The following is a 27,850-nucleotide window of genomic DNA, read 5'->3' as shown; positions in this document are numbered from 1 at the left end:
AGGCAACATGTTTCTTTTTGTGTACTTCATAGATTTTCTTAACATACAGTGCATTAGTATGTGACATAAGGCTTATGAAAACTTCTTCAGCATCTGAACAAGTTCAGAGTACAGACGCTCTGGAGCATCCAGGCCCCAGATAAAATCTAGATGTTCCCAGTCCGGAATGTTCTTGTGGTACACCAAGTTACTGACTTGAGTAAGTAACAAAGCCATATCCTTGGGATCGGCCAACCAGTCGTTGCCTCCGCTCCATAAAGCGGTGGGAATCTGCATGTCCTTCACGTTGTAAAAGGGAGGTGTAGTCTACAAGACAATAGTTCACAAGTTAAGAAGAAGAAAGTCATAACTTTACATAAGGAGTGTACAGAAGTATAATTTCATTGTATATAGCGAGCATCATATAAGTGCTGTTTCTTTCTGTCCCATAGAGGCAACTCACAGGCTATGGCTGATACTTTAAAGCAACTCTGTACCCACAATCTGACCTCCCCAAATCGCTTCTACCTTCAGATAGCTGCTGATCTGTCCTGGGGTCTGTTCGGCAGGTGATGCAGTTATTGTCCTAAAAAACAACTTTTAAACTTACAGCCCCGTGCCCAACGGGCATGGCTTGGAATATCTGTGCCCTAAGTTTGCACCACCCCTCCGTTCCTCCTCCCCACCCTCTTCATCATTAGGAATGCTACTGGAACATTTTCTCCATGCTGAACATTTGCACAGGTGTCTTAACGATCCAGCCCATGTTCCGGGCTGACACAGCTGATGAATAGTAGGCAATCTGCCTGGAACATTCCTAATGATGACGAGGGCGGGGAGGAGGGACAGAGAGGTAGTGCCAGCCTAATGCATACACAATCTAGGCCACTCCCGTAGGGCACGGGGCTGCAAGTTTAAAAGTTGGTTGTTTTATGACAATAACTGCATCACCTGCCAAACTGACCCCAGGACAGATCTTGGATTAAAAGCAGCTATCTGAAGGTACAAATGGTTTGGGGGGGGTCAGATTGTGGGTACAGAGTCGCTTTAAGTGTACCTGTATTAAAAAGACCTTTGATATATCAGAGAGACATATCCAAAGTTTTCATTGGCCGGGGTCTGAATGTTCAGGAAAACCAGTTGAGTTGAGAACACACCAAGTATGCCCTTAGTGTATTGTCTCCTGGCTCTGTATCACATGGCCTGGATGGCCCCCCAATGTAGTAATAATATTTATTTGTATAGAGATTCCGCAGCACTTAAGTCTATGGGGCTGTCCGGGTTTCGCAGACACCAAGCAGAGAAAGTGCGGTCATCTATGCGCTCATTCTACTAATTGGTCAGGGTGTGAACACTCACACTCTAACTGATAGAAATTTTTCATATGTTCAAAGTTTTTTTTATTAGTGACTAGTATGCTTTAAGGAGCCAATGTGCACGACTTCAATGTGTCCTCCATTTGTCCCTGCCTGGCAACACTCAAGTAAGGCTAATAATGTGGTTTCAAATTGTAAAGGTGAGTTGTTCCTGATCTGGGCAGCTGACCCCGAACATGTGCCATCTGCCACCACTCATCTGACAGAATTTGACTCTGAACCCATGCTGCCTGCCAATGCTTATCTACCTGGACCTGACTGCCTAGTCTAGTATCCACACCTGCACCAACCTACCATTTCCCCAGCACTTACCAATTGGGCTGTCTGATCAGCTTGGGCAGATGCAACACAATCCGTGATCCCTCTTGGAGTAGCAAACTAGTATATTCTAGTAGCAGAACTGTGGTTTAAACACCCAAGTAACCAATTGAATAATCAATGGTTTCAAAGGGAATTAATCGGCCCGTTAACAGGCTCTCTGCCTGTTAATCATGAGCGCGCTGACAGGCAGAGAGTGATGACTACACAGGGGCGAGAAGTCGCCCAGATGACTACCTGCCTGCCTCTCCCTGCCATGCGCCACGGGATTAAACCTTTACATTCTCCCGTATAAGGTTGCTGCAGCCGCGGCTGATTGGTTCCCTTTAAGGGAATAGCTTTTGAAGGACCACAGCAAAAGTTTGGCTTTATACACAGTGTTTTCTAGGAAAAACATCACAATTTTCCATGCATTATTGCTGTCTAAAGAATTGTAGCCAGATATTACATAAAACTATTTGGTGAAATATTAAACACACTACAAGCACTGGGGCTGATAAAAAAAAAATTATAATGCCTAGACCATGTAAGCGTAGACTGACAATCTAAAAATTGTGACAGGGGCTGAATCTGTTCCAAAATTTAGTGTGCCTTTAGACTGTCTATACAAAGTTAGATCTTACTGTTTGTATCTGGATGATAATGTTTAGTTACCTGGTTGTAATGAAGAACATTGCCCTTTTTACCATAGTCAAATGCCTTTAGTTCACCAGATTTTACTGCCTAAGAAAGAGAGAATGAAGCCAGTCAGTCAGTTTAGATACAATGAGCTAAACCATTATTAAACAGCCTATGTCCCAATGGAGCCCATCAGCAGGGTAGGAACTAGACCTGTGAATATTATAAAGTCTTAGCAATTACTGGGCCACATCATAGAAGTAGGATGTAATTTTTATTAGTAACCATAACCTACCAATACAAGTTACATATTAAGTCAGGGCTAGTTAAAGGGCAACTCCAGGTAGAGGTTAAAAAAAAGGGAAACTTCTGTAGAAGCATATAGCATTACTTACCTATCTATTCCAGTTTTGAAACTACCAAAAAATCATTTGTTTTGGGGGGTTTTGTTCTGTTTTGTGTTTCTGCACTTCCTGGTTGAGCAGTTGTACACGGTACTACAGGTTCCAGAATGCAATGCTTTCCCTCAGCTGTTCATCACAGTCCCCCACCCTGCACATCCCCCGCCCAAATCTATTGCAAAACATTTAGGCTGTGTTCACACATTGCAGTTTCATTGTGTTACTGAATTATTTGCAGTACTTTATCATTTCATTGTTGTCCCACCCACACAGCACAGTTACTACCTGTAACACCACACAGCACACTGTATTCTCTACCTGCAACACCACACAGCAGGCTGTATTCTCTACCTGTAACACCACACAGCACACTGTATTCTCTACCTGTAACACCCCACAGCACGCTGTATTCTCTACCTGTAACACCACACAGCACGCTGTATTCTCTACCTGTAACACTACACAGTGCACTGTATTCTTTACCTGTAACACCACACAGCAGGCTGTATTCTCTACCTGTAACACCACACAGCACACTGTATTCTCTACCTGTAACACCACTCAGCACGCTGTATTCTCTACCTGTAACACCACACAGCAGGCTGTATTTTCTACCTGTAACACCACACAGGACGCTGTATTCTCTACCTGTAACACCACACAGCACGCTGTATTCTCTACCTGTAACACTACACAGTGCACTGTATTCTCTACCTGTAACACCACACAGCACGCTGTATTCTCTACCTGTAACACCACACAGCACGCTGTATTCTCTACCTGTAACACCACACAGCACACTGTATTCTCTACCTGTAACACCACACAGCACACTGTATTCTCTACCTGTAACAGCACACTGTATTCTCTACCTGTAACACCACACAGCACGCTGTATTCTCTACCTGTAACATCACACAGCACACTGTATTCTCTACCTGTAACACCACACAGCAGGCTGTATTCTCTACCTGTAACACCACACAGCACACTGTATTCTCTACCTGTAACATCACACAGCACGCTGTATTCTCTACCTGTAACATCACACAGCACACTGTATTCTCTACCTGTAACAGCACACTGTATTCTCTACCTGTAACACCACACAGCACGCTGTATTCTCTACCTGTAACATCACACAGCACACTGTATTCTCTACCTGTAACACCACACAGCAGGCTGTATTCTCTACCTGTAACACCACACAGCACACTGTATTCTCTACCTGTAACACCACACAGCACGCTGTATTCTCTACCTGTAACACCACACAGCAGGCTGTATTCTCTACCTGTAACAGCACACTGTATTCTCTACCTGTAACAGCACACTGTATTCTCTACCTGTAACACCACACAGCACGCTGTATTTTCTACCGGTAACACTACACAGCACTGTATTCTCTACCTGTAACACCACACAGCGCACTGTATTCTCTACCTGTAACATCACACAGCACGCTGTATTCTTTACCTGTAACACCACACAGCACTGTATTCTCTACCTGTAACACCACACAGCACGCTGTATCCTCTACCGGTAACACTACACAGCACTGTATTCTCTACCTGTAACACCACACAGCACGCTGTATTCTCTACCTGTAACACCACACAGCACGCTGTATTCTCTACCTGTAACACCACACAGCGCACTGTATTCTCTACCTGTAACACCACACAGCACGCTGTATTCTCTACCTGTAACACCACACAGCACGCTGTATTCTCTACCTGTAACACCACACAGCGCACTGTATTCTCTACCTGTAACACCACACAGCACGCTGTATTCTCTACCTGTAACACCACACAGCACACTGTATTCTCTACCTGTAACACCACACAGCACCCTGTATTCTCTACCTGTAACACCACACAGCACTCTGTATTCTCTACCTGTAACACCACACAGCACGCTGTATTCTCTACCTGTAACACTGATATTGGAATAAAGTAAAGTTTTTTCTTTTCATTTCCACGCACATATTATGATCAAGCATCTGTTATCTTTGAAGTTGAGCCCCACAATAAGGCTCTCATCCTCTCTGCCGTTTAGCATCATTTACTTGTGTTACTGCATCATTTTTGTGAATACGCTGCAGTACTGAAATGACACTTCAACATGTGTGAACACAGCCCTAATTTCAGAAGCATGGGAGATTTGTCTCCTAAGGGGGGGATAGCAGAAGGAGCAGGAGACAATGTGGATTGGCACAGAGGCCATTTTTTTTTCACTTCCTGGATTTCTATCAGCTATTAATGTGGCAGAACCGTACAGATACAGTAATACATTATATAGAGACATCTATAACTTTTAATGTAATTATAATAGAAAAGAAGTTTTCCTAATCCAGAGTTCCCCTTTAAAGCATCTGATGCCTGATATGCAGCCTCGCTCACTACTAAGGAAGCACGAGCCCTCCCGCCATCTCTCACTGCAGAAAGGGTTCATGTGAGGTCTCCTTCCAGCTGCTCACCATTATTACAAAGCAAAAGCAGGGCTCACAAGTTACATTCACATGTAGAGCACTCAGCATCCCCAAAAATAAGGAGATCTGTCTGGTAAGTTAATCTCTAAAGGGTTATTCCATAGCAGCTACACATGGCATATCTCTAGAATAAGCCATCAATTACAGATCACCGAGGGTCACCCTGCTTGGACCTCTGCTATACTTGGTGCCCAACACTAGATGCAGTTCCTATACTTTGTTTCCCAGCCTAGCAATTCTACCAGTCATCAGAAGTACATACACCAGCAAAACATTCCCTTGAATAGGACAGTTTACACTTTCCTGCAGAGCAGATGCCAGTCCGGCAGGGACCCTACAGGTTGGACCTCCACCAATTAAAATACTAGGCTGGTATGTCCCACCTATAGGTCAGCATCCCATCAGAAAAGGCATGTAGACATATACCGAGGCATCCCTATTTGACTGGATGTGGATATATAGCTGGGATGCACAGCAATAACGCTGGCTAATAGAGATGAACGAACCGGGTTTCGGGTTCGAGTCCACCCGAACCCAAACGATCGGCATTTGATTAGCGGGGGCTGCTGAAGTTGGATAAAGCTCTAAGGTTGTCTGGAAAACATGGATACAGCCAATGACTATATCCATGTTTTCCACGTAGCCTTAGGGCTTTATCCAACTTCAGCAGCCACCGCTAATTAAATGTTGATCGTTCACTCATCTCTACTGGCTAACCTTACAGCATGATGTGCCATACTACACTACCTGACAAGCCATTCACATTAACTTGTAATGAATGTTTATAAATACACTACAAAACCAGCGATCCCGTAAAAGCCAACCTTACCTGGGCCCAGTGGATGATATTCTGCACAGATGTTCCTGAGGGACAATGGGTGGTATATACATTGACTCGGCTCTAAAAGAAAGAAGAAGTTTCAGCTTATCTGAATGTAGGGGACCCACAACCCCAAAAAAATAATTTTCTGCCAATACTATTTTTCTAAATCAATACAAAAACAACACCTAGGGGGCCATTTATTAAAGGGAACCCATCACCATAAAAATGCTACCCCAGCTGTCAGCATCATGTATAGAGCAGAAGGAGCTTAGCCGATGAGATATAGAGAGAGATTTTATATATCTTTATTGCAATAGATTCAGTATAACTTGTAATTTATTGATTGAAATCTCTGATATTCACTGAGGGACACTGTGCACTGGACTCCCTAACACAGAATGATCAGGGATTTCTATCAGCATGTTGCAGGTTACACTGAATTATGTTACCACTAATATATCACTATGTTTGCTGCCTGTCACTGAGCTGCAGAATTAATGACATTACTTCTTCTTTCATGCAATGACCCCTACTGCTAACAATAAGCCTGTGCGCTAGCATCATGCCCTATCATACACCACATAGGGTCCTGTAATACTGCAAACATCCGCACAGATTTGGTAACATAACCATTATCAATAAACTTACCATGTTTAGGTTCTTTTCGTTAAATCCACATAGAACAAAGAAAACATTGCCACATATTTCTTCAATCAGCTGACGGGTGCAGAAGTGAGTGGCAAGATATTTGATAAATTCTGACTGCGGTAAAAATTCCTTTTTGCCAAACAGGTCCTGAATAAGAAGAGAGAAGTATAGAAGCATCCAATTATAATGATCATATAAAAAGGTATAGAATAAGCATGATTCTTAAAAAAAAAAAAAAAAACATAACGTAAAGGGGTTATCAGGGAACAATAAGGAAATATAATGCATGTAAAAGGACAAAGTCCCTGTCCATATATGATAATACAGTGGTCCCTCAACTTACAATGGCCTCAGGATACAATATTTTCAACATACAATGGTCCTTTCTGGACCATAGTAAACTTAGACCAGACTCAACATACAATGTTGCAGAAAATCTCAAGATGCAATAGTTTCATCATACAATGGTCATCCTGGAACCAGTTAACCAATTATTTTAACTTGAGGGACTACTGTATAAATATATACACAATGCACAATGCAAACCAGATGCGGCCCTCCACCATCATTAGTCTGCCTTGAAGTATTACCAACTACCAATGATTATTGTCTACATTTATCATAGAAAGCATTAAAGTTGCCAATGCCATACCTTGATCAGGAACTCTGGGAAAATACCCAGCTTTGCCAAGGGACTGCTGGAGAATTTGATTGTGGCCACAGGAGCCAGAGCAAAAAACATTTTCACTCTTTTTGCCAACTGGGGAAAACTAGAAAAAGCAATAAACCCTAAAAGACAAAACACAGTATAAAACAATTAGGCCAATTGTCTACATACATACGTACATACATACATACATACATACATACATACATACATACATACTAATAGCAATGAAAAATATATGCAGTGATCCAATAACCTGTGCCTAAAGATAGCAATTCAATGATAGATGACCAGAGAAGAATATGGGTTATGGGGCCAGAATCTACTTTTTGGTCCTGCTGACCATAGTACATGTGACCACTGTGGCAAATCTTTGACTACTACAGCCAGTGATGTGCTACAGCAGTCACGTCACATATTGGGCAGGATCAGGAAGCAGAGATCTGCAGGGGAAAAATGATGCATCGCAACCCCAGCATTATAGTGAAAATGACTACTTTTCTCCATTCAAAACACCCTGAGCCACGGGGCAGGCATCAGCACCTCTAGGGGCCCAGAGAGGGAAAGAGGCCCAGGTTCTGATTTTAAAGCGACTCTGTACCCACAATCACTTGTACCTTCAGATAGCTGCTTTTAATCCAAGATCTGTCCTGGGGTCCGTTCGGCCAGTGATGCAGTTATTGTCTTAAGAAAATACTTTTAGAGTACAAACCCACTTGCCGGATCTGCAGCGAGCAGCTATGCTCTCAATGGCAGACAAATTTGCAGACGCAATGTACATCCCTGCTGCGAGTTTGTCCGCAGCCCGCCCCGTTAATACCCCAGCCGCCACAGCTTTTACGTCACCTGATCCCGGCTCTGGTTTGCTTCGCTGATTCCCGGCACTTCCCGCTCGGCCGGTCAGTGCGCTGCCCCGCCGCAGCGCACTGATTGGCTGAGCGGGCTGTGAAGACGTTTGGAGCCCCGAATTAAGCCGGAGGAAGCCAGAACCGGGATCATGTGACGTATAAGCTCCGGCGGCTGGGGGGTTAACGGGGCGGGCTGCGGACAAACTCGCAGCAGGGATGTACATCCCTACTGAGAGTTTGTCTGCCATTGACAGCATAGGGCTGGGATCCACAGTGAGTCTCGCTGCGAATTCGCAGCGAGCAACTTGCTGCGGATCCGGCAAGTGGGTTTGTACCCTTAAACTTAAAGCCCTGTGCCCAAAGGGACTATCTGTGCCCTAACTTTGCACAACCTTTCTGTCCCTCCTCCCCACCCTCTTCATCATTAGGAATACTCCAGGCAGATTGCCCCCTATTCCCCACCTGTGGCAGCCCGGCACATGGGTTGGATCGTTAAGGACCTGTGCAATGTTCAGCATGGAGAAAATGTTTCAGTGGCATTCCTAATGAGGAAGAGGGTGGGGAGGAGGGACGGAGGGGTGGTGCAAAGTTAGGGCACAGATACTCCAGTTGGGCACAGGGCTGCAAGTTTAAAAGTTGTTTTTTAGGACAATAACTGCATCACCTGCCAATCGGACCCCAGGACAGATCTTGGATTAAAAGCAGCTATCTGAAGGTACAAGTGGTTTGGGGGGGGTCAGATTGTGGGTACAGAGTCGCTTTAAGCCTTCTCACTGCAGAAAAGGGTGAGCAGGCTGATCATCAGAAGACAGAGACCTATGAGCTCCTGCAGAGAGAGAGAGGGATGAAGGACCTGATCACATGACCCCCAGGTCCTCAATACTACCGTGTGGAGATCGGCCGGGCGGAAGAGGGAGAAGACTGAGCTGTAAGTGCTGTGTGGGTTTGTGTCAGTCAGTAAGTGTGTGCGTGTGTCAGTAATATGTGTAAAAGCCCTATTACACAAAACAAACAACGGCCATATTCAGCCGATATCGGCTGATAATCGTCTTGTGTAATACAAGACAAAATGTTCAAAGACACACGACTAACATAGCAGCAATCTGCTGCCGTCACGCCATGCCGTGGATATGGTGGATGAATTGATGGATAATGGGCCCCCTTGGGCTCCCAAAGGCCCACAAAAACCTGGAGCCGGCCCTGCTGAGCCATTTCAAAATTGCCAGGGAATCCCTTTAATAAACTGGTTGGGACAGTAATTTCCTGACTGTAAACTATATAACAGCTTGAAAGAAAAGCTGGCTTGTCTTTCTTCCTCCAAAAGAGCCCGATTCTTGTTTATGGTGTGTGTCCAGTACAGTAGCACAAATGTAATATAAAACTCAGCCCATAGACAAGATCAGCACTGTTTCTGCATTTAAAGGAGAAGTCCGGTAAAATTTTTGTATTGCCCCCCATAAGTTATACAAATCACCAATATACACTTATTACGGGAAATGCTTATAAAGTGCTTTCCTACCTGCACTTACTACTGCATCAAGGCTTCACTTCCGGGATAATATGATATTGTCACGACCGGACTCTCAGAGCTGTGCGGGCTGTGGCTGCTGGAGAGGATGATGGCAAAGGGACACTGAGAGACACAGGGCACTGGAGGAACACTGAGCATCCCTCTGCCATCATCCTCTCCAGCAGCCACAGCAAACAACCCCCCCCCCCCCCACACACACACACACACACAAATTAAAGAAAAATGCATGTTATTTTCAATTTCACCGCAATTTTTTTTTCAGTTTTGCAGGTTGTTTTTATACAAAAATTAAGTCTGTCAGTGCAAAGTACAATAAGTGACGCAAAAAATAAGGGCCAATGTGGGTCTGTAGGTGAAAAAATACAAGCGCTATGGCCTTTTAAACATGAGGAGGAAAAAACGTGCAAAAATAAAAATTGGCTCAGAGGGGTTAAAGAAATACCTTTTTAATTACCTTTTACAATTAAAAAAGAAGCACATACCTATAGTGGTTCCCTGAGAGTGTCCAATGTAGTAGATTTGCTCCTGTCCAGTTTTTTGTAATATAAAGTTTATGACCGCAGGAAGATCAATCTTCGCCATCTCGTCATAACTAGAAGAACACACAAATTTGCATTAGTTGATACCACCTAAGCTTATAAAATGATATACGGTGTCACACTAAAGTGTTATTAAACCAACCCCTAACCCTGGCTCCTCAATGGAAGGCCCCTTTGCTGCCTGTGGATGGCATGTCCAATTCCATGTCTATAGTATGTAAGGCTACATTCACACATCCGTAGTGTGACCCGTAATTGTGGCCTGCACTAAAGATGTGCGTCCGTAGTGCTCCCTTTTTAACAGAACAAATAAATGCTCCTTATGGCTCACAGCTACACAACTCTGCATTGTTCATTACCTGAATGCCCAAAACTCTTCCTGATCTGCTGAGAGAGTCTTGTGTTTCCGAGACCAGGTATTTCCCCGACTGTTTCCCATCCATACATCATATCCTGCATCGGCCAGGATAAATCCCAAACTGTTGTTCGCCAGATTAGTCACCCAGTTACTTCCATCTGCAAGTAGGCCATGCTGCAAAAACACCACAGGCTTGGGTCCTAAGATGTAAAAAAAAATAAAGCCATAAGATAAAATTTAAAAAAAATTATAAATCTAAGACAGAGCAAAGACTAAAATAATGAACAAATTTCAGGGGATTCAAAAAATAAAAATTAAATCTTAGACCTTATTCACATGCTCTGTAATTATGTCCACCAATTGAGTACCCCATCCAAAAAAAATTGCCTATTTCCCCAAGAAATGTTACAGACTGAGGCTATGTTCACATTCTGTAAGAGTCACGGAACGGACGGTCTCTGCACAGATCATCCTGCAGTACCGGCCGGATGATCTTTATGGCCGTAGTGTTCTAATGCGGGCGCATCAGCGTGCCCGCATCAAAACTTCCCATAGCACACAATGAAGCAAGCAGCCGGAGCCGCTTGCTTCATTGTGTGAACTGACAGGGTTTCCTACAGCCGCAGAAAACGGACATGTCAGTTATTTGGGGCACCGCACGGGACCGTAGCAGAATAGGTTATGTTCCACTCCGCAAAAAAGTACGCCCATTGTTGCCTATGGCAGCAACGGCCGTACTTTTACGTAGTGTGAACATAGCCTGAAAGTGATCATGTGACTTTTTTAGGGGGTCAGGCATTTTTTCTAACCATTTGAACTTTATTAACAAGCACCGTACATCTGCAAATGAAAACAGATTATGGATGCAGGACCACTATGTACGGACCAGAAAAATACGCTGAGGGGGTGAATGAGGCTTAGGTGTTGGGACTAAACTGAAGTAGTGAGATATCCATTCTTCATGGCGTCTGAACTATTTCACAGGGAGCGTTTGCAAATGATCTTTTCTCCAGAAAGTTACCCTATAGATGGCGCTATAAAGAAACTTTAGGAATGCTAATTTACACACTTTTTGGTATACAGCATGTTGCATCAAAGGCATGTCTCTAACCAACAAGGAAGATTCGTCTCTGTACTCACAAGGGGAAATGTGAGCAACTCCTATTTAGAAGAGACATTAAAGGTTTTTTTTGGACTACGATAGTCTATGCTTAGGATAGGTCATGAGTATTTGGCTGTTATGGAGTGGTCTGCTTCCAGCTCGGTTCTCTGCATATACTGGCAAACGGCTGACTAAGAGACAATCTTTAAATAAAAAAAGGAAAAAGCTGTCAGTACATGATGGGAGTTGTGATTATGCAATAGCTGGCTAGGCACAGGTGCAGGAATTGTGCTCAGCTGACAACGTATTAGTGTTGTTGCTCAACACGTAACCAACGATTTTTTGCTATGTGCTTGTCAATTGAAAATTAAAGGGGTTGTCCAGAAAAAACAACAACATTTTTTTAAATCAAATGGTGTCAGAAAGCTATACTGATTTGTAAATCACTTCTATGTAAAAATCTCAAGTCTTCCAGTACTTAACAGCTGCTGTATGCGCTGCAGGAAATAAAGTATTATATCCTGTCTGCTGACACCTTGGTCCATTCCAGGAACTGTCTAGAGCAGTAGCAAATCCCCATAGAAAACCTCTTCTGCTCTGGACAGTTCTTGTAACGGACAGAGGTGGCAGCAATGAGCACTGTGACAAACTTGAAAGAATACACCACTTCCTGCAGGACCTACAGCAGCTGATAAGTACTGGAAGACTTGAGGTTTTTTTAATAGAAGTAATTTACAAATCTGTATACTTTTCAGACACCAGCTAATTTAAAACCTTTTCTTCCCTCCAGAGTACCCCTTTTAATTAACTGAGATGTTTTCATCTACAACAGCGCTGGAATAAAGCTGTTTCTTTGTTTTCTGTGTACCAGCAATGCTCATTTTCACATAAGTGGCACTTACTTGCTAGCCACAAATATAGCTTTTGTTTGCTGAACACGATAGGGTTCACTGCATTACAGCACTGCCTAGTAATACACCCACCTAACACTAGGGGGAGCGGCGTCTCAGTTTTAGTTTTGCAATAATGGAAAAATAAATTGCTCTCGTCACAAGGTTTTACTAGACATGTCAACATTTCATGAATATCTCACAATGTTTTTTAAAGGTATTTAAATGCCAGACAATCAGACACATGACTAATACACAGAAACAACCTATAACATTTACTATCATTTACTATACACGTCTCTGTATCAATGAGCATAGGGCACATTCGTGGCCTAGGTAGTTGTGCAATAGAGCAGGGGTAGGGAACCTTGGCGCTCCAGCTGTTGCAGAACTACAACTCCTATAATGCCCGGACAGCCAAAGTTAGCAGAGCTTAGGCTCTCTGCTATTACCTATACAGACACCCATAAGTCAAAACTTCTGACATATCGCTGGCAAATCAGAAGTTTTTGATTTAAAGCTACAGATACCCATTAAAGAAGTGCTGCTGTGAAGCCAGTATTCGGTCCTCATTTTGCTCAGAATTTTAGGCCAGAACCCGGAGAGGAACAGACACAGAGGAAAACTATAAGGGAAAGATCATCACAGAGAAAACCATAGCAAGAAATCACAGCAATAACAACTCAGTTTTTATTTTAACACAGCAGTTTAAGGCTGGATTCACACTGCATTTCTGTTTATGTTATCTATAGGCTATATTCACACAGGGGGAGATTTAGCAAACTGGTGTTAAGTGAAACTGGCTCAGTTTTCCCTAGCAACCAATCAGATTCCACCTTTCATTTTCCAAAGAGTCTGTGAGGAATGCAAGGTGGAATCTGATTGGTTGCTAGGGGCAACTGGGCCAGTGTCACTTTCACACAGAGCAAAAGCAGCTGAATTTCTGCGCTGAATCAGCGCTGAAATTTCAGCCGTTAAAATAGGTGCAGAGCTTATTTCCATTGTATTGAATGGAAATTCTGCTCTGCAGTTCACACAGTGGAATTTCCGCACTGAACTAATCCGCTTTCCGCCAGAAGAATGAACATGTTCATTCTTCCGCTAGTGGAAGCCTATACAAACCAATGGGGCTCTGATTTTCTGTTTCAGCGCGGAATACAAGCGTAATACAAGCGGAAATTACGCGCTGAATCAGCGCGGAAATGGGGAAAAAAGGGGGGGGGAGGAGGATTCTAGTATATATTCTGGTATAGTCTAGTTCACTCGCCAAATACTCGCTGAATTTCAGCGCTGAATGCATGCGGATTCAGCGCGGATTCCTCGAGTATTCCGCACTGAATTTGTCAAGAGCTGATTACGAGCTGAACACTTTCCTAGCGGAATACGCATGGATTCTGCTTACTTTCTGTTTATATTCTGCTCGGAATTTAGCGTCAGTTGATTTCAGGCGGAAATATTTCCTCGCGTAATCCGCCCCTTTTGCTCTGTGTGAACGTAGCCTTAGATAAATCTCCCCCATAGTATTTCTGTCAGTCTTTTTCAACTAAAACAGTAACCGTGTAAATGTTTTTATTATAATTTTGCCCTGACAGTTCCACTCCTGGTTTTGGAAAAACAACAAAAAAAAAAAAAAAACTGACAGAAATACTATGTGTGAACATAGCCTTAAAGGGGTTGTCCGGCGATAAAAAATTATTCACAGAATAACACACATTACAAAGTTATACAACTTTGTAATGTATGTTATGTCTGTGAATGGCCCCCTTCCCCGTGTCCCACCACCCCCACCCGTGTACCCGGAAGTGTGGTGCGCTATACATTACCTGTCACGTGCCGACCACGGTCTCCGATCCTCAGCAGTGACGTCTTCTTCGGGAGGCCAGCGGATCTTCCCGAGTGCCGGCCGCCCTCTGCAGCGTCATCCGAAGCTCAGCCGCGATTGGCTGAGCACAGTTATGCTCAGCCAATCGCGGCTGAGCTTCGGATGACGCTGCAGAGGGCGGCCGGCACTCGGGAAGATCCGCTGGCCTCCCGAAGAAGACATCACTGCTGAGGATAGGAGACCGTGGACGACACGAGATGCGGTGAGTATAATGCACCACACTTCCGGGTCTAGCGTGGGTGGGGGGAAACACGGGGAAGGGGGCCATTCACAGACATAACATACATTACAAAGTTGTATAACTTTGTAATGTGTGTTATTCTGTGAATAATTTTTTATCGCCGGACAACCCCTTTAAAATGAATAAAACACACATTAATGGATATTAAGATGATGCTGTAAGCCATACTGCAGAATCTGTCACTGACGGAAAGGAACATATACTTTTTTAAATCGGACAGAAAAGCATCACCTGGAAAGAGTGAAAAGGACAGAAAAGTCTGTAGTGTGAATCAGGCTTCAAAAATAGAAACTGCACTGTGATTTGACAATGTTGGTTCTCTCTCCCAATAACCAAAATAATCAATTTCTAACTAAACTTCTACATGTGACCCAAGACTAAAGTAGATTTAACATACATTTTAAGGCCATGTTCACACAACATAAAAATAAGGGCAAAGTATGGCTGTATTTGGATAAATACGGCCTGAAATAAAGAACATGATCATTGTTTTAGCCCGTATTTATTCTAATACGGCCGTATTTCGTCCTTATTTTTACCTTGTGTGAACATAACCTAAAGATATAAATAATATTTTAAAAGAAATGGCAGACAAAGAAAGCGGCAGTGAGGTAGGGCTGGGCGATATTGGCCTAAATCAATATCGCGGTTTATCGCACATGTAGCCGCGGTAACGATAATTCAACGATAATTATGACACGCCCCTTTTAGCAAACCACACCCACTTGCCATGCCAAACTGGCGATATTTTGATTAGAAAAAGTAAAAAAGAACTGAACAGCAACCCATGGTTAGTCTATTATCAATATTACTATTTGTCATTATTAGGGGTCTCAGCAGAGACCTGGATGTGTATATACAGGTATACAGCCTCTACAGGATGTGTATACACAGGGGGTCATATAGGAATACATGTGTATAACTATATGGGGGGTGGATACGTGTATATGACTATATGGGGGGGATGGATTGGGGTGCATTACTATACAGGAGGTACATAGGGATAGAAGTGTATGACTATATGGGGGTGGATCGGGGTGTATGACTATACAGGGGGCACATAGGGATAGGGGTGTATGACTATACAGGGCGGGGGATAAGGGTTTATGACTATACAGGGGGCAGACAGGGGTGTATGACTATACAGGGGGGATAGGGGTGTATGACTATACAGGGGGGATAGGGGTGTATGACTATACAGGGGGGATAGGGGTGTATGACTATACAGGGGGGATAGGGGTGTATGACTATACAGGGGGGATAGGGGTGTATGACTATACAGGGGGGATAGGGGTGTATGACTATACAGGGGGGGGGATAGGGGTGTATGACTATACAGGGGGATGGGGTGTATGACTATACAGGGGGGGATAGGGGTGTATGACTATACAGGGGGGGATAGGGGTGTATGACTATACAGGGGGGGAGAGGGGTGTATGACTATACAGGGGGGGATAGGGGTGTATGACTATACAGGGGGGGATAGGGGTGTATGACTATACAGGGGGGGACAGGGGGTGTATGACTATACGGGGGGCACATAGGGATAGGGGTGTATGACTATACGGGGGGGACAGGGGTGTATGACTGTATGGGGAGGAGGACAGCGGTGTATGACTTTACTGGTGGGGGGGCGGACAGCGGTGTATGACTGTACTGGTGGGGGGGGCGGACAGCGGTGTATGACTGTACGGGGGGGGGGGGCGGACAGCGGTGTATGACTGTACTGGTGGGGGGGCGGACAGCGGTGTATGACTGTACGGGGGGGGGGGGGCGGACAGCGGTGTATGACTTTACTGGTGGGGGGGGCGGACAGCGGTGTATGACTGTACGGGGGGGGGGGGGGCGGACAGCGGTGTATGACTGTACTGGTGGGGGGGGGGGCGGACAGCGGTGTATGACTGTACGGGGGGAGGGGGGCGAACAGCGGTGTATGACTGTATGGGGGGGGGGGCGGGCAGCCGTGTATGACTGTGCTGGTGGGGGGGGGGGCGGGCAGCCGTGTATGACTGTGCTGGTGGGGGGGGCGGACAGCGGTGTATGACTGTACGGGGGGGGGGGGCAGACAGCGGTGTATGACTGTATGGGGGGGGGGGCGGACAGCGGTGTATGACTGTACTGGTGGGGGGGGGGGGCGGACAGCGGTGTATGACTGTGGGGGGGGGGCGGACAGCGGTGTATGACTGTGGGGGGGGGGCGGACAGCGGTGTATGACTGTGGGGGGGGGGGCGGACAGCGGTGTATGACTGTAGGGGGGGGGCGGACAGCGGTGTATGACTGTAGGGGGGGGCGGACAGCGGTGTATGACTGTACAGGGGGGGAGGAGGACAGGGCTGTAGGACTGTAGTCCCCTCAGTAACAGTGCAGGACTGTAACATAGGAGGAATGGATGTGCTGCAGCAGGCAAGATACCACACACAGCTATAAGTTATCCTGCCCGCTGCAGCCCATTATTCCTCCTATCCCTTACGGTTACTGAGGGGATGAGATGACAGGTCAGCTGCTCCCAAGTGCTGCTCCTCCACCTTCAGCTCTGACACGGCCGCATCCATGCACACACAGGACAACGTGTGTAGCGCTCGCCGGCCGCGAGTGGGGGGGGGGGGGGGGGGGGGGGGGGGGGGGGGCGCTCGGACAGGACTGGTCCGGGAGGGGGGACCAGCACAGTCCCGTCCGAGTGCCCCCCCCCTGAAGCTTTGGCTATCCAGGCATGATGGGAATTGTAGTTTTGCAACAGCTGAAGGGCCGAAGGTTCCCCATTCCCACCATAAACAAAGACATAAGTGCTGGAATGGAGGGGGATTTAGCGGGGTACTCCGGGCTGGGGTCATTATCAGTGTATGGCTGGGGAGGGGGCTGATATAGAAGCTGCTGGTCACTTACCTCCCTGGTTCCAGCAGCAGGTGCCGAATTGTGCCGCCCCGTTCTCCCGTCCGGCTGCCGCTTCCTGGAGGTAAGTGACCAGCGGCTTCTATGTCTGCCCAGTCCCCAGCCGTACACTGATAATGACCCCAGCCCAGAGTACCTCTTTAAGAGGGGACTGCTGTTTGTTTACAGGCTTTTTGTATTATTTGCTGCTAATCCCCCCTCCCAAACTCCTTGCTGATTCCTTTAATAGGAAAGAACAGATTGAGGGTCATTTATTAAAACTATTACACATAGGTACAGTTTACCAATCACAATGGCGTCTGAAACTAAATAGAAGGGAATGTGGTGGATTACTATGAGCACCATTCTCAGCGATCACGGCCTCTGGCAAGTTACTCTGTTAATCTGTTGCAACACATGATTTATTTAGCCTGCGCTGTAACATCCTGACACAGAAGAAAAGGAGAACAGAAAGCGCCATTCTCATCTTTATATAAACCGTAACCCCAGCAGAAGTAAATCATGCAATGACACGAGGCACGCTAACCATGTTCCCATCTGTATAACCCTCACAGAAGCCAAGCTTTGAGTCACGACGTTCACTGACAACACATTTCCTAAATGCCCAACTTTCAAAGGCTTCACGATCCTTGAGGAAGAACCAAATCTGACGGCTATAAAATGTGAACGCTTATTGTTGTGACTATAGCAGACGGGCTCAGTACTGAAGGCGGATTAGGAGAACTACACATTTCCATGAACTAGATACTGGCACGATCTACACGTGTCTTCTAATGAAAGTCAGGATCTGTCATCGTTCCTCAGAGTCTTGTATTCACTCTCGGTTTCACACATTTCCAAATGAAACGCTACGTTATTTCCAAGAACCCGTTTGGTCATGGACATACTGTCCTAGCCGCAAGGAATCCTCATGTTAGGACTTGGCTCCAATAGGGATGATGTTACTGATGCGTCATAGTCCAGGGCCAAGTACAGCTGAAACCGTGTCCTTGTTACAAGCCAACATGGGCATCTGCGTGAGGCCGTGTCACTGCACCAGATCAATGCACAGCGCTTCACACTTCATTAACTTCCAGAGCAGGATGTACGTAACCAAAGAGAAAATAATAACGGCTAAAATGGAAAAGATAATTCCTGCACATAAAAAAGGAGATTTTACGGGCATGTATTCAAACAGGCTACTGTGTTAAGGGATGAAAGCCAGAAAATCACAGTAAAAAGACAGCTGTCCTCTAATACAGGCCGAGCATGAAAGGAAAAAGTATTCTGCATGCAAAGAGGTGGAGACGATTTCACAGATCCGACACATGGGTTCAATTCTGGCCTCAAGCAGCCGAAAGAAGAAACAACTACAGACATTAGGGCCCGTACATGAAAGCTTTTCTGTCAGCAAAATACATAAAACCATTACAGTATACTGGCACAGTGAACGAGACTTAAAGGGAAGGTTGCATGTGTTGTATTTGTTTCATATGCTTCATTTAAAGGGGTGTCCTGCAACTCATTTTACTACCAAAACCTTACAAACATGTAACATTTACAAACTTTTACTTACTATAAGTCTATCCGTTCTTGAGGCTTCAGCTTAAAGGGGTACTACGGGTGGTTATTTTTATGGTATGGCCGGGAAAGCGGTGGAAATAGAGGCCGCCGGTCACTTACATCCCTGATGCCAGCATCGGGTCCCTGATCGCGCCGCCCCGTTCTTCCGTCCCGCGGCCGCTTCCTGGTCTGAGCTGCGGCTTGAGACGTGATGTCTCAAGGCAGCTCAACCATTCAGCGGTCGTAGCGGAGTCCTGCCTCGGCCCTAAAAATAACTTCAGCCCGGAGTACCTCTTTAACATCTTCAAATGAGTACCGAACAGGGGGCTTCAGAGGGGGCAAACATGGCGTCACTATAAGCCCCATGAGTCCTTGTGTGTGCCTCTCCTTTAACTGCCCTTCCCTGGCTGCACCATCACTTCCTCTATAGCACAGGTGTCAAACTGTGACCCTCAAGCTGTTGCAAAACTACAATTCCCATCATGCCGGAAAAGACAAAGCATTATCTTTCCAGGCATGATGGAAACATCATACGGCTATTAGCGGCCCTAAAGCCCTGATGTTTTAAGCTCAGGTAATACAGCATTCCTCCCTCATCTTGGCATGAATATAAATTATGGCAAAAAAAAAAAATTTAAACGTTGCAGAGACATCAAAAATGTTAAGAGTGTTAAGACCCCCACCAAACTCTATAACAATCTGAGAAAAGCGCATGGTTATGCTTTGCACTCCCCAATTTGTGTTCTTTACTGCAGGACTCCACAGACTTATCATTAAGATAGTCTTGTGCATTGAGACAGATCACAGTAAGCCAGGGGAGTTTATGCATTTGAGGCCTGAATTCTCAAAGCCATAAACAATTAAACCTTTTGATATGTCTCGTGGAGATACGTCTAAAACGACTTTAAAGCGTTGACATTCACACACCTGTAAATGGATATTTGACACCATGAGGTATTCTGTTGATGCTCAGGATATAGCCGTCTTCAGTGGTCACCTCATACTCCTCACTGGGATAACCTTTGTATCTCACCAGTTCACTCTGCAACAAGAAAAAAAATGTGGTACATTGTAAAGCAAAAATATAGTTAAAAAGAATTAAAGTGTACCTGTCATGACACACAAATTATCATAATATATACACAGTATATATTTATACACAAATATATAGTTAATGCCTGTCTTATCAATGCTGTAGGTTTCATTTTGCCTCTACAGTTTTTCAGTAAGTGAAAAATCTAATGGCCGATTTTATAGCATTTTGTTTCATACAGAAAACAGGTAAAAAAACAAAACAATAGATGAAGTAAATTGCAAATATGTAGTTCAGTACATCATCGCTACTGCTGAACAAACATTATTTATTGGTAATGCCAGAGCACATTTAAAGGGGTTATCTAGGAATATAAAGAGAACAGCACCTTTTTTTTTCTTTTGCAAAAAACAGCACAGCCCCTGTTCTCAGGTTGCATGTGGTATTGCAATTCAGCTCCATTCACTTCAATGGAAGCGAGCTGCAAAACCCTCACCCAAACTGAGGACAAGAGTTTCTGGTAGAAAGCAGCCATGTTTTTTTAAAGGGAACTAATCACTTAAAAACCGGCTATAACGCTATGGGAATGAGCTGTAGCAGCAGCCAGCACACTTCCCAAACATGCTTCTACAACCCCTGTCCCTGGATTGTACAGCCCGAAAACTTACTTTATAAACTTGGCGCCCTGTATGTAAATTGCCTCCAAGTAGTCACGGTGGGCGGTGAGCTGCGGCAAGTAGTCATGGTCCCTGGGCGTTCCGGAGTGGTAATTACGCCCCTCTGGGCGTGATTAGCCTGCATAACTGTGGCGATGTCACCGATGTCACTCATGCGCAGTACAGCGGGTCCGGTCTGCGCTGTACTGCGACGCCTCCAGCAATGAGTTTGAGGCTTTCTGCAAATGAGCTCCGGAATGAGGACTAAATACTGGCTGCGTGTGCTGCGTGTGACCCCAGCTTTAGACTACCACATCCTCCCCATACTGTCACAGGTGGGCAGCAGTAGCCATAACTACCACAGGGACCCCAAATATAAAAATCCAACAACTAAATTGCCCCCTTTATAAGATAATAGTTTGTAAAGTAAACAATTGAGGTAACACTAATAACTCCCTCATGTCTAAGCTACGGGTGGAACGTTAGTATATCTATAAGTGACCTAATGCAGATGCCCACTGATTTACTATGCCGCCAATTCATATATTATCACAGGTTTTATAACTGCTGATGTATTCATTGTATGGACAGAAACTCCATTACTTCACTGCACAAAGGGAACAAAGTGCAAAGTTGATACTGAAGGAAGACTCTTTTGTAACAGATTTATTTACTTAAAGGGGAGTTTAAGGATTTGAATTGCACTGGATAAGAATGGAATTCATGAAGTAATGCTATAAACTGAGTCACTTACCCAGGGACATACACTACACATCAAAGGGCAATGGAGTTTACAGATAGAGGCATATGTCCCACGCCAGATTTACTGAAATGTGCAAGCTAGTCTAGATTGGCAATGTTTGTTCGTAGTCAATTGATGAGCAGAAGGCGGTCAGGGCGGGCAACACAAGTTCGCAGGCCATGTACACGCAGAGGTCGGACACAAGGGAACAGGCAGGGATGAGGACACATTTTATCAGAATCGCATATTCATAAAAACCCCCTCATGGGAACAGGGGAGAACAAGAAACCTTATTGCTCAGGCAGACTTAACAGTGGAGCTGCCCAAAATAGGAGGTGCTTGGTGGTGATTGGTTGGGAATAGAGTAGGTGACCAAGTCGTCCCTTTAAGATGCGGAGATGGAAATCACACATGCACCCTATGGGCCACGCTAGGGACAGCAGGAGGAGCTTGGCAGTGGGGAGAGGCACAGACTGTACCACATAAGCAGAAGGTAAACCAGTGGCTATGTCTGACGGGAGCAGTATGCCGGTGGGAGTGAAATGTCCCAACTTTGCAGAATTTTTTTTTTTTAATAATGTGTCAGTATTGAGTACTTCCATGTTGTAACTTCCCCATAGTATCAGGATGTAGATCACAAGATTTACTCATATCTGTAACAAATGAACTGTTGCTATATAAAACCATACAAAAATCTACTCATTGTTTCCATGTTACTAAACAGAGACGGGGACAGTAACCAGCATTTGTTGCTATAAAGTCCAGGCTGTTACCTCTTAGATATATACTGTACCACATGCATATTTTTAACCATCATTTTTGGTTTATGAAACTATGTTACGATGTTGAATAAATAATAGGAAATAATGCCAAAAACAGATGCAATAAAGGAATAATAGTCTTGCATAGTCACACTCTGCAGATGGAGCTTCCTCATGACTTCCATGAAATCTTCATTATTTATGCAAAAAAAGGCAATATGTTGGATCCTTTAAGCTGTGTGCAATCGTAGCACACTAAATTGCTTAAAGGGTTTCTGGGGATAAAATTTTTTTATATATATATATATATATATATATATATATATATATATATATATATATATATGACTTAGGATGGTATAAAATAAAAAAGTGAAACCCACCTTCCCAGATTCCCCACAGCTCACACATACTTGGTGGCAGGGCTTAGCACTGCTTCTTCCTGGTTCCAGTGACATGTCACCATTACAAGTACCACCTGCTTAGCTAATCACTGACTGAGGCAGGACATCGCTGCAGCCAATGATTAGCTGCATGGGCAGAAAAAGGAGGCGAGGAGCGGGGACCAGGAGTATCGGAGCAGCAGCTGTGTAGGGATCAGAGTACCACAACCTTTTAATTTAAACACCACCCCAGGATTTTATTTTATTCCCCAGACAACCCCTTTTAAAATGTACTATACTAGATGCTACTGTTTCATGATACTGCAATGGTTTACAAACAAATATGCAAAGAAGGAGTCTGTGGAGCCTCAGTTGTGAGTCTCAAAACACGGGAATAGCCAAATATCCCTCTCTCCAGAGAAGGAGGCCTGTTTGCCAAGGGGTGCCTCCTAGTGGGGAGAACACCAAAGCACCCTGATACGTAGTACCTCAGGTCCTCACTCTGTTGCGAGCTTTGTGACATAAATAGGGAAACACCAGGGTGGCCCCTTTCAAAGTCTAACTCTGTTGCGAGGTTAATGACATAAGAGAAGGGTTATCAAGGCTAGGCATCCATCCACAGACAGCTGTTTTAGGGTGTTTGCCCTTCGTCAGTGTGGAGCAGGATTCTGGCTAAAGGGAGCAATGAAAAGTAGACCAACAAAGCACAACAATCACTGAGCTCAGGGAGATCAGTGAAAAAAAAAATGGAGTACTCATTTAAGAGTCTCCACTGATTGCCCCCTACAAAATTTGAATATGCAAAAATAATCCAAATGAAGATTAACTGGATTTTAGCAGGCAGCCCAGAATGTCAGACATCTGCCTAGCAACTCCTGAAAAGAATCATGAACGTGTTTGTGCCTAATGAAAGGAAATATCCATAAATAAATTACAATCTCAACATTTTTCTTTTTTAAAGAATCCAGATTGATCCAGTTCCTAGAAGTGAGCTCACAGCCCCAGCATTAGTCACCTCTCTTATACCCAAACACTTTCCTATATTAAAGAATCAAGAGAATACAATACAGTAACGTAATAATAGAATCACGTTTAATTTCCCGACCACTCCCACCACTGGCTGCCAAAGAGAGAAATAAAAAAGATGGAAAAAATGTCTTCATGTTATGGTTGGAATGGGTTTTAGCCATTATCCCTAAATTCTATGGGATGGCAGGTTTTTTTTTCAGTGACTAATAATTTGTTCATAGAACATTTCAATGTTTTAATTGGGGTCAGATTAGGAGATTTCCACATAAGAGTGATGAATCTTCCGAAAAACAAGCCCTTGAGAACAATTCTTCTAACTACATTTATGAATCAATAATGTCATTTATAGGGTCAAGATGGGTAAAAACCTCAAACTAATTTGCAAAATAATATGAAGCTGGGTCATAACATGCAGAAAAGCAAGGCTTAGGACCCATTCATACAGCCACTAATTCTGTCCGTAGCTCGGGGTTTCTGGCTAGGGGAAGAATGTGGACCCATTAATTCCTATGGCCCCATACACACATTCATAAGTGCTATGGATGTGTGATGGTGCCGAGATTCGTAAGGCAAAAAATACTAGAGAGCCAAAAAACGTCCCACGTTTGCAGCACTGTTCCCCTATCTTGAGTACAGTGGAATATGCCCTTTCACACAGCTGCAGGAGCCACCCATGACGAGTCACTGCTCTCTGCCTGTTGGCCCGCAGTGCGGGGATGATTGACAGACAGAGAAGTTACTAACTGGCCTCTCTGCCAATCAATCATCCTCACAGAGCATGCTGACAGACATGAGCGGTGACTATTCATGGGCGGCTCCCGGCCCTGATGACTAGTTGCCGCCCCTCTCCCAGCTTCATGCGGCAGAATAAAAGTACTTTTTTCCTTACTAAAGCTACTGCTGCCCTGGTGCGTGCTGCGGGCTTCACAGTAGCTGTAAACTGATTCTGGGAACCATATCAGCACAATCGTGCCAATTAGTTCCTTTTAAAGGTGCTGGGGAAGACTATTGGTTTCTGTGTGGGTTTACATGAAAAATGATATCACTTTTTTATATGTTTGGTGGAAAAAGTCAATAGGGTCTTTGTACAGCAATTGGTGCCCGCACTGCATAATGAACAGGGCTGGAAGCAGTTGTCTCCGTTCACGTTGTAGCATGACCATGTGTTATTAAAGCTCAGCACCAGTAACAGTGAATGGGACTTCATCTGCAATAACCAGGCCCAGCCATTGAACAGTACATGGAGCCAATTGCTTCCAGTCCCATTCACTGGGTAGTGTAGGCATCAAACAGCCAATCAGCAATGAGCTATCCCTAGTATGGATCTGGATCAGTATGTTTTGCATGGAAAACCCCTTTAAGACATACCCCACAACATATGTTAACTTACAATATTCATGGTAGCTTCAGGATCTGCGGAATACAGAAAATCTCCAACATCTCGCCTGGCTTTCTGTCGCACATCCAGTGACTGTGTTGAAATCCCACAGAGCAGTAGGGTCACGGCAGCCAACCACCACATCGTCACACTGGTATAAGAAAAAATGAAATGTGAACGTTAGATAGAAACAATTATTATTATGGGAATTTTCACTGAGTTTTTGGTAGAAGGTTCTGGCTGCCTAGTCTGGCGCAGATACTGGTTCAGATGGGTGGAGGGGGATATCCGATGCAGGGGTACACACCACTTTCTGCTCTGAGGACCACCCTGTCAGAAGGCACTACTATAAAGAGCTTTAATAATACCTGAAGAGCAGCAACATCTCTGGGATATCAAACAGTAACAAACAGATTAAGGGAATCCCAAACTCCTCATATATTCACCTCTCAGATGGAAATACCCCTTACAGAAGCTCTGATGGATTGTGTATTGAATAGTGTATGACATTATGGAGTGCTGCATTACACAGGAATACAAGGGGCACCAATGAGATCACCAGTCACTCACTGGCCCCTCTCTGCCACTACTCTGCCAGGTATAGACTGGAGAGTGTAGGTGACATCCAATTGCAGCCCTCTACTCTCTGCCTCCCAGGTAATAATAACACCATGGAGGAAGGCTGTCATGGCATACTGACGGCCATATGACAGAGCTTTCAGCTACCAGCACTGGGATCCTCTGATGTGTGGACTTTGATTTTCTTGTGCCTGTCCTCACCTATGACCCAAATAGCTCTCACCTGACAAGTAATTCAATAATCAGTGTCATGGGAGGAAGTGCTAGACATCTCCTAATACATACCAGAAGGATTAGCAAATTATTATTTTGAAAGTGGTCTGAGGGGTGGCAGGGCCCACTACAACTTACAGAAGGGTAATTAAAGGGGTTATCCAGCGAAAAACTGGTTTCAGAAAAAGATATAGATTTGTAATTCACCTTTATTTAAAAATCTCAAGTCTTCCTATACTTATCAGCTGCTGTATGTCCTGCAGGAAGTGGTGTTTTCTTTCCTGTCTGACACAGTGCTCCCTACTGCCACCTCTGTCCCAGATAAGAATTGTCCAGAGCAGCAGCACATCGCCATAGTAAACCTCTCCTGCTCTGCACAGTTCCTGTCTCAGCCAGAGATGTCCGCAGAGAGCACTGTGTAAGGGCATGTGCACACTACAGAATCCCAACAGGACACCGCTGTGGATTCCGCAGCTCGCACCCGCTCGCAGACTCTGGCGGCCGCGTGCATCTCCGCTGCTCCCACAGACTCAATTTTATGGTTTGCCAGATTCTGCTGTCCGCCCAAAGAATGAACCCGCTCATTCTTCGGGCAGTCGTCAGAATCTGGCAAACTATAGAATGAAGCCTATGGTAGCAGCAGAGATGCGTGTGGCCGCCAGAGTCTGCAAGCTGTGGAATCTTCAACAGGTGTTCTGTTGGGATTCCATAGTGTGCACATGCCCTTAGACTGAAAAAAATAAAACAACATTTCCTGCAGGACATACAGCAGCTTATAAGTATGGGAAGACTTGGAATTTTTAAATAGAAGTTAATTACAAATCTATATAACTTTGTGAAACCAGTTGAGCTGAAAGAAGATGATTTTCGCTGGACAACCCCTTTAAGACTGGATATCAATCCACTATGTCTTACAGAAGGGGCCTCAACACAAGATCCATATCCACTAGGACTTATAGAAGGGACCCTACATAATCAATGTCCACTATAGGTTAAAAGGGGGGCTCCCAACACAGGATCCACATCTTTTATGGCCGATATGGGGAACCTTAGGCCCTCCAGCTGTTGCAAAACTACAACTCCCACCATGCCTGGACAGCCTTCTGCTGTCCAGGCATGATGGGAGTTGTAGTTTTGCAACAGCTGGAGGGCCTAAGGTTCCCTATCCTTGCTTTATGGCTTACAGTAGTGGCCCCCCCACCACTCTAGCTTACACAGGGTCCTGTGTGCTGCTGAGCGCTGTGTAGGAGTGACACATGAAGCTGCATCTGGGGCCCCTCACAGGGAGCTGTGCTGTGATGTGGAGGGATCTGCACTGATCACATGTCCCAGCTCACATGCCTCATACCAGGCATCACTCACATACTAGGACAGCGTCCTGCCTGGGCCTCTAGCTGTTACATAACTACCACCCCTATCATACCAGGCATGATGGGAGTTGTAGTTCTGCAATAGCAGGTGACCCATAGAAACCAATAAAACCAATTAGAGAGATTTATCAAACATGGTGTAAAGTGGAACTGGCTCAGTTGCCCCTAGCAACCAATCAGATTCCACCTTTCATTTTCCAGAGTCTGTGAGGAATGAAAGGTGGAATCTGATTGGTTGCTAGGGGCAACTGAGCCAGTTTCACTTTACAGCATGTTTGATAAATCTCCCCCAGTGACTCCAATATACACCATATATTACAGTATAATGAACAGTAATCACACTATGGAATAGAAGCTGAGCAGACAACAGAGTAACCAGGCAGGAGAGATGTAATGAGACTAGTATACACTGCTATACAGTACAGCGCTGTACATACCAGCAGCCAGGAGAGCGGCTCACACCCCAGAGCAGCAGCAGCAGCGCCTTCTCCGTGACACTGACAGGGAGCAGGCAGCAGCCTATCAGCGCGCGCCCAGCACCTCACACCATACTCTGCTTC

At 44.9% G+C, this 27,850-nt stretch overlaps 1 protein-coding gene across 1 annotated transcript; it reads right to left on the bottom strand.

Moving 5' to 3' along the window:
• Positions 1 to 27,850, bottom strand: LOC138799330 (lysosomal acid lipase/cholesteryl ester hydrolase-like). The gene is made up of 10 exons (XM_069980339.1): positions 27,728 to 27,850; positions 25,141 to 25,279; positions 20,074 to 20,188; positions 10,602 to 10,800; positions 10,186 to 10,295; positions 7,310 to 7,446; positions 6,658 to 6,804; positions 6,016 to 6,087; positions 2,328 to 2,396; positions 1 to 306 (listed from the first exon to the last, which is right to left on the bottom strand). The coding sequence occupies exons 2-10, from the start codon at positions 25,270 to 25,272 to the stop codon at positions 73 to 75; spliced, it is 1,215 nt and encodes a 404-aa protein (XP_069836440.1). The 5' UTR covers positions 25,273 to 25,279; positions 27,728 to 27,850; the 3' UTR covers positions 1 to 72.

This window comes from Dendropsophus ebraccatus, chromosome 8 (genome assembly GCF_027789765.1).
Source record: "Dendropsophus ebraccatus isolate aDenEbr1 chromosome 8, aDenEbr1.pat, whole genome shotgun sequence".
In the NCBI taxonomy this organism is placed as follows: domain Eukaryota; kingdom Metazoa; phylum Chordata; class Amphibia; order Anura; family Hylidae; genus Dendropsophus; species Dendropsophus ebraccatus.
This window is presented reverse-complemented; position numbering and strand designations above follow the sequence as displayed.

Bases quoted from the DNA above. Each gene is read 5' to 3' on its own strand.
- LOC138799330 (XM_069980339.1), bottom strand. From the start codon at position 25,272: ATGTGGTGGTTGGCTGCCGTGACCCTACTGCTCTGTGGGATTTCAACA. The intron at 10,801-20,073 runs GTGTGTGAATGT...TTTACATCTTAG, and splicing joins TGTCAAATATCCATTTACAG to GACCCAAGCCTGTGGTGTTT. The intron at 6,088-6,657 runs GTAAGTTTATTG...TCTTTCTTTTAG, and splicing joins ACGAAAAGAACCTAAACATG to AGCCGAGTCAATGTATATAC.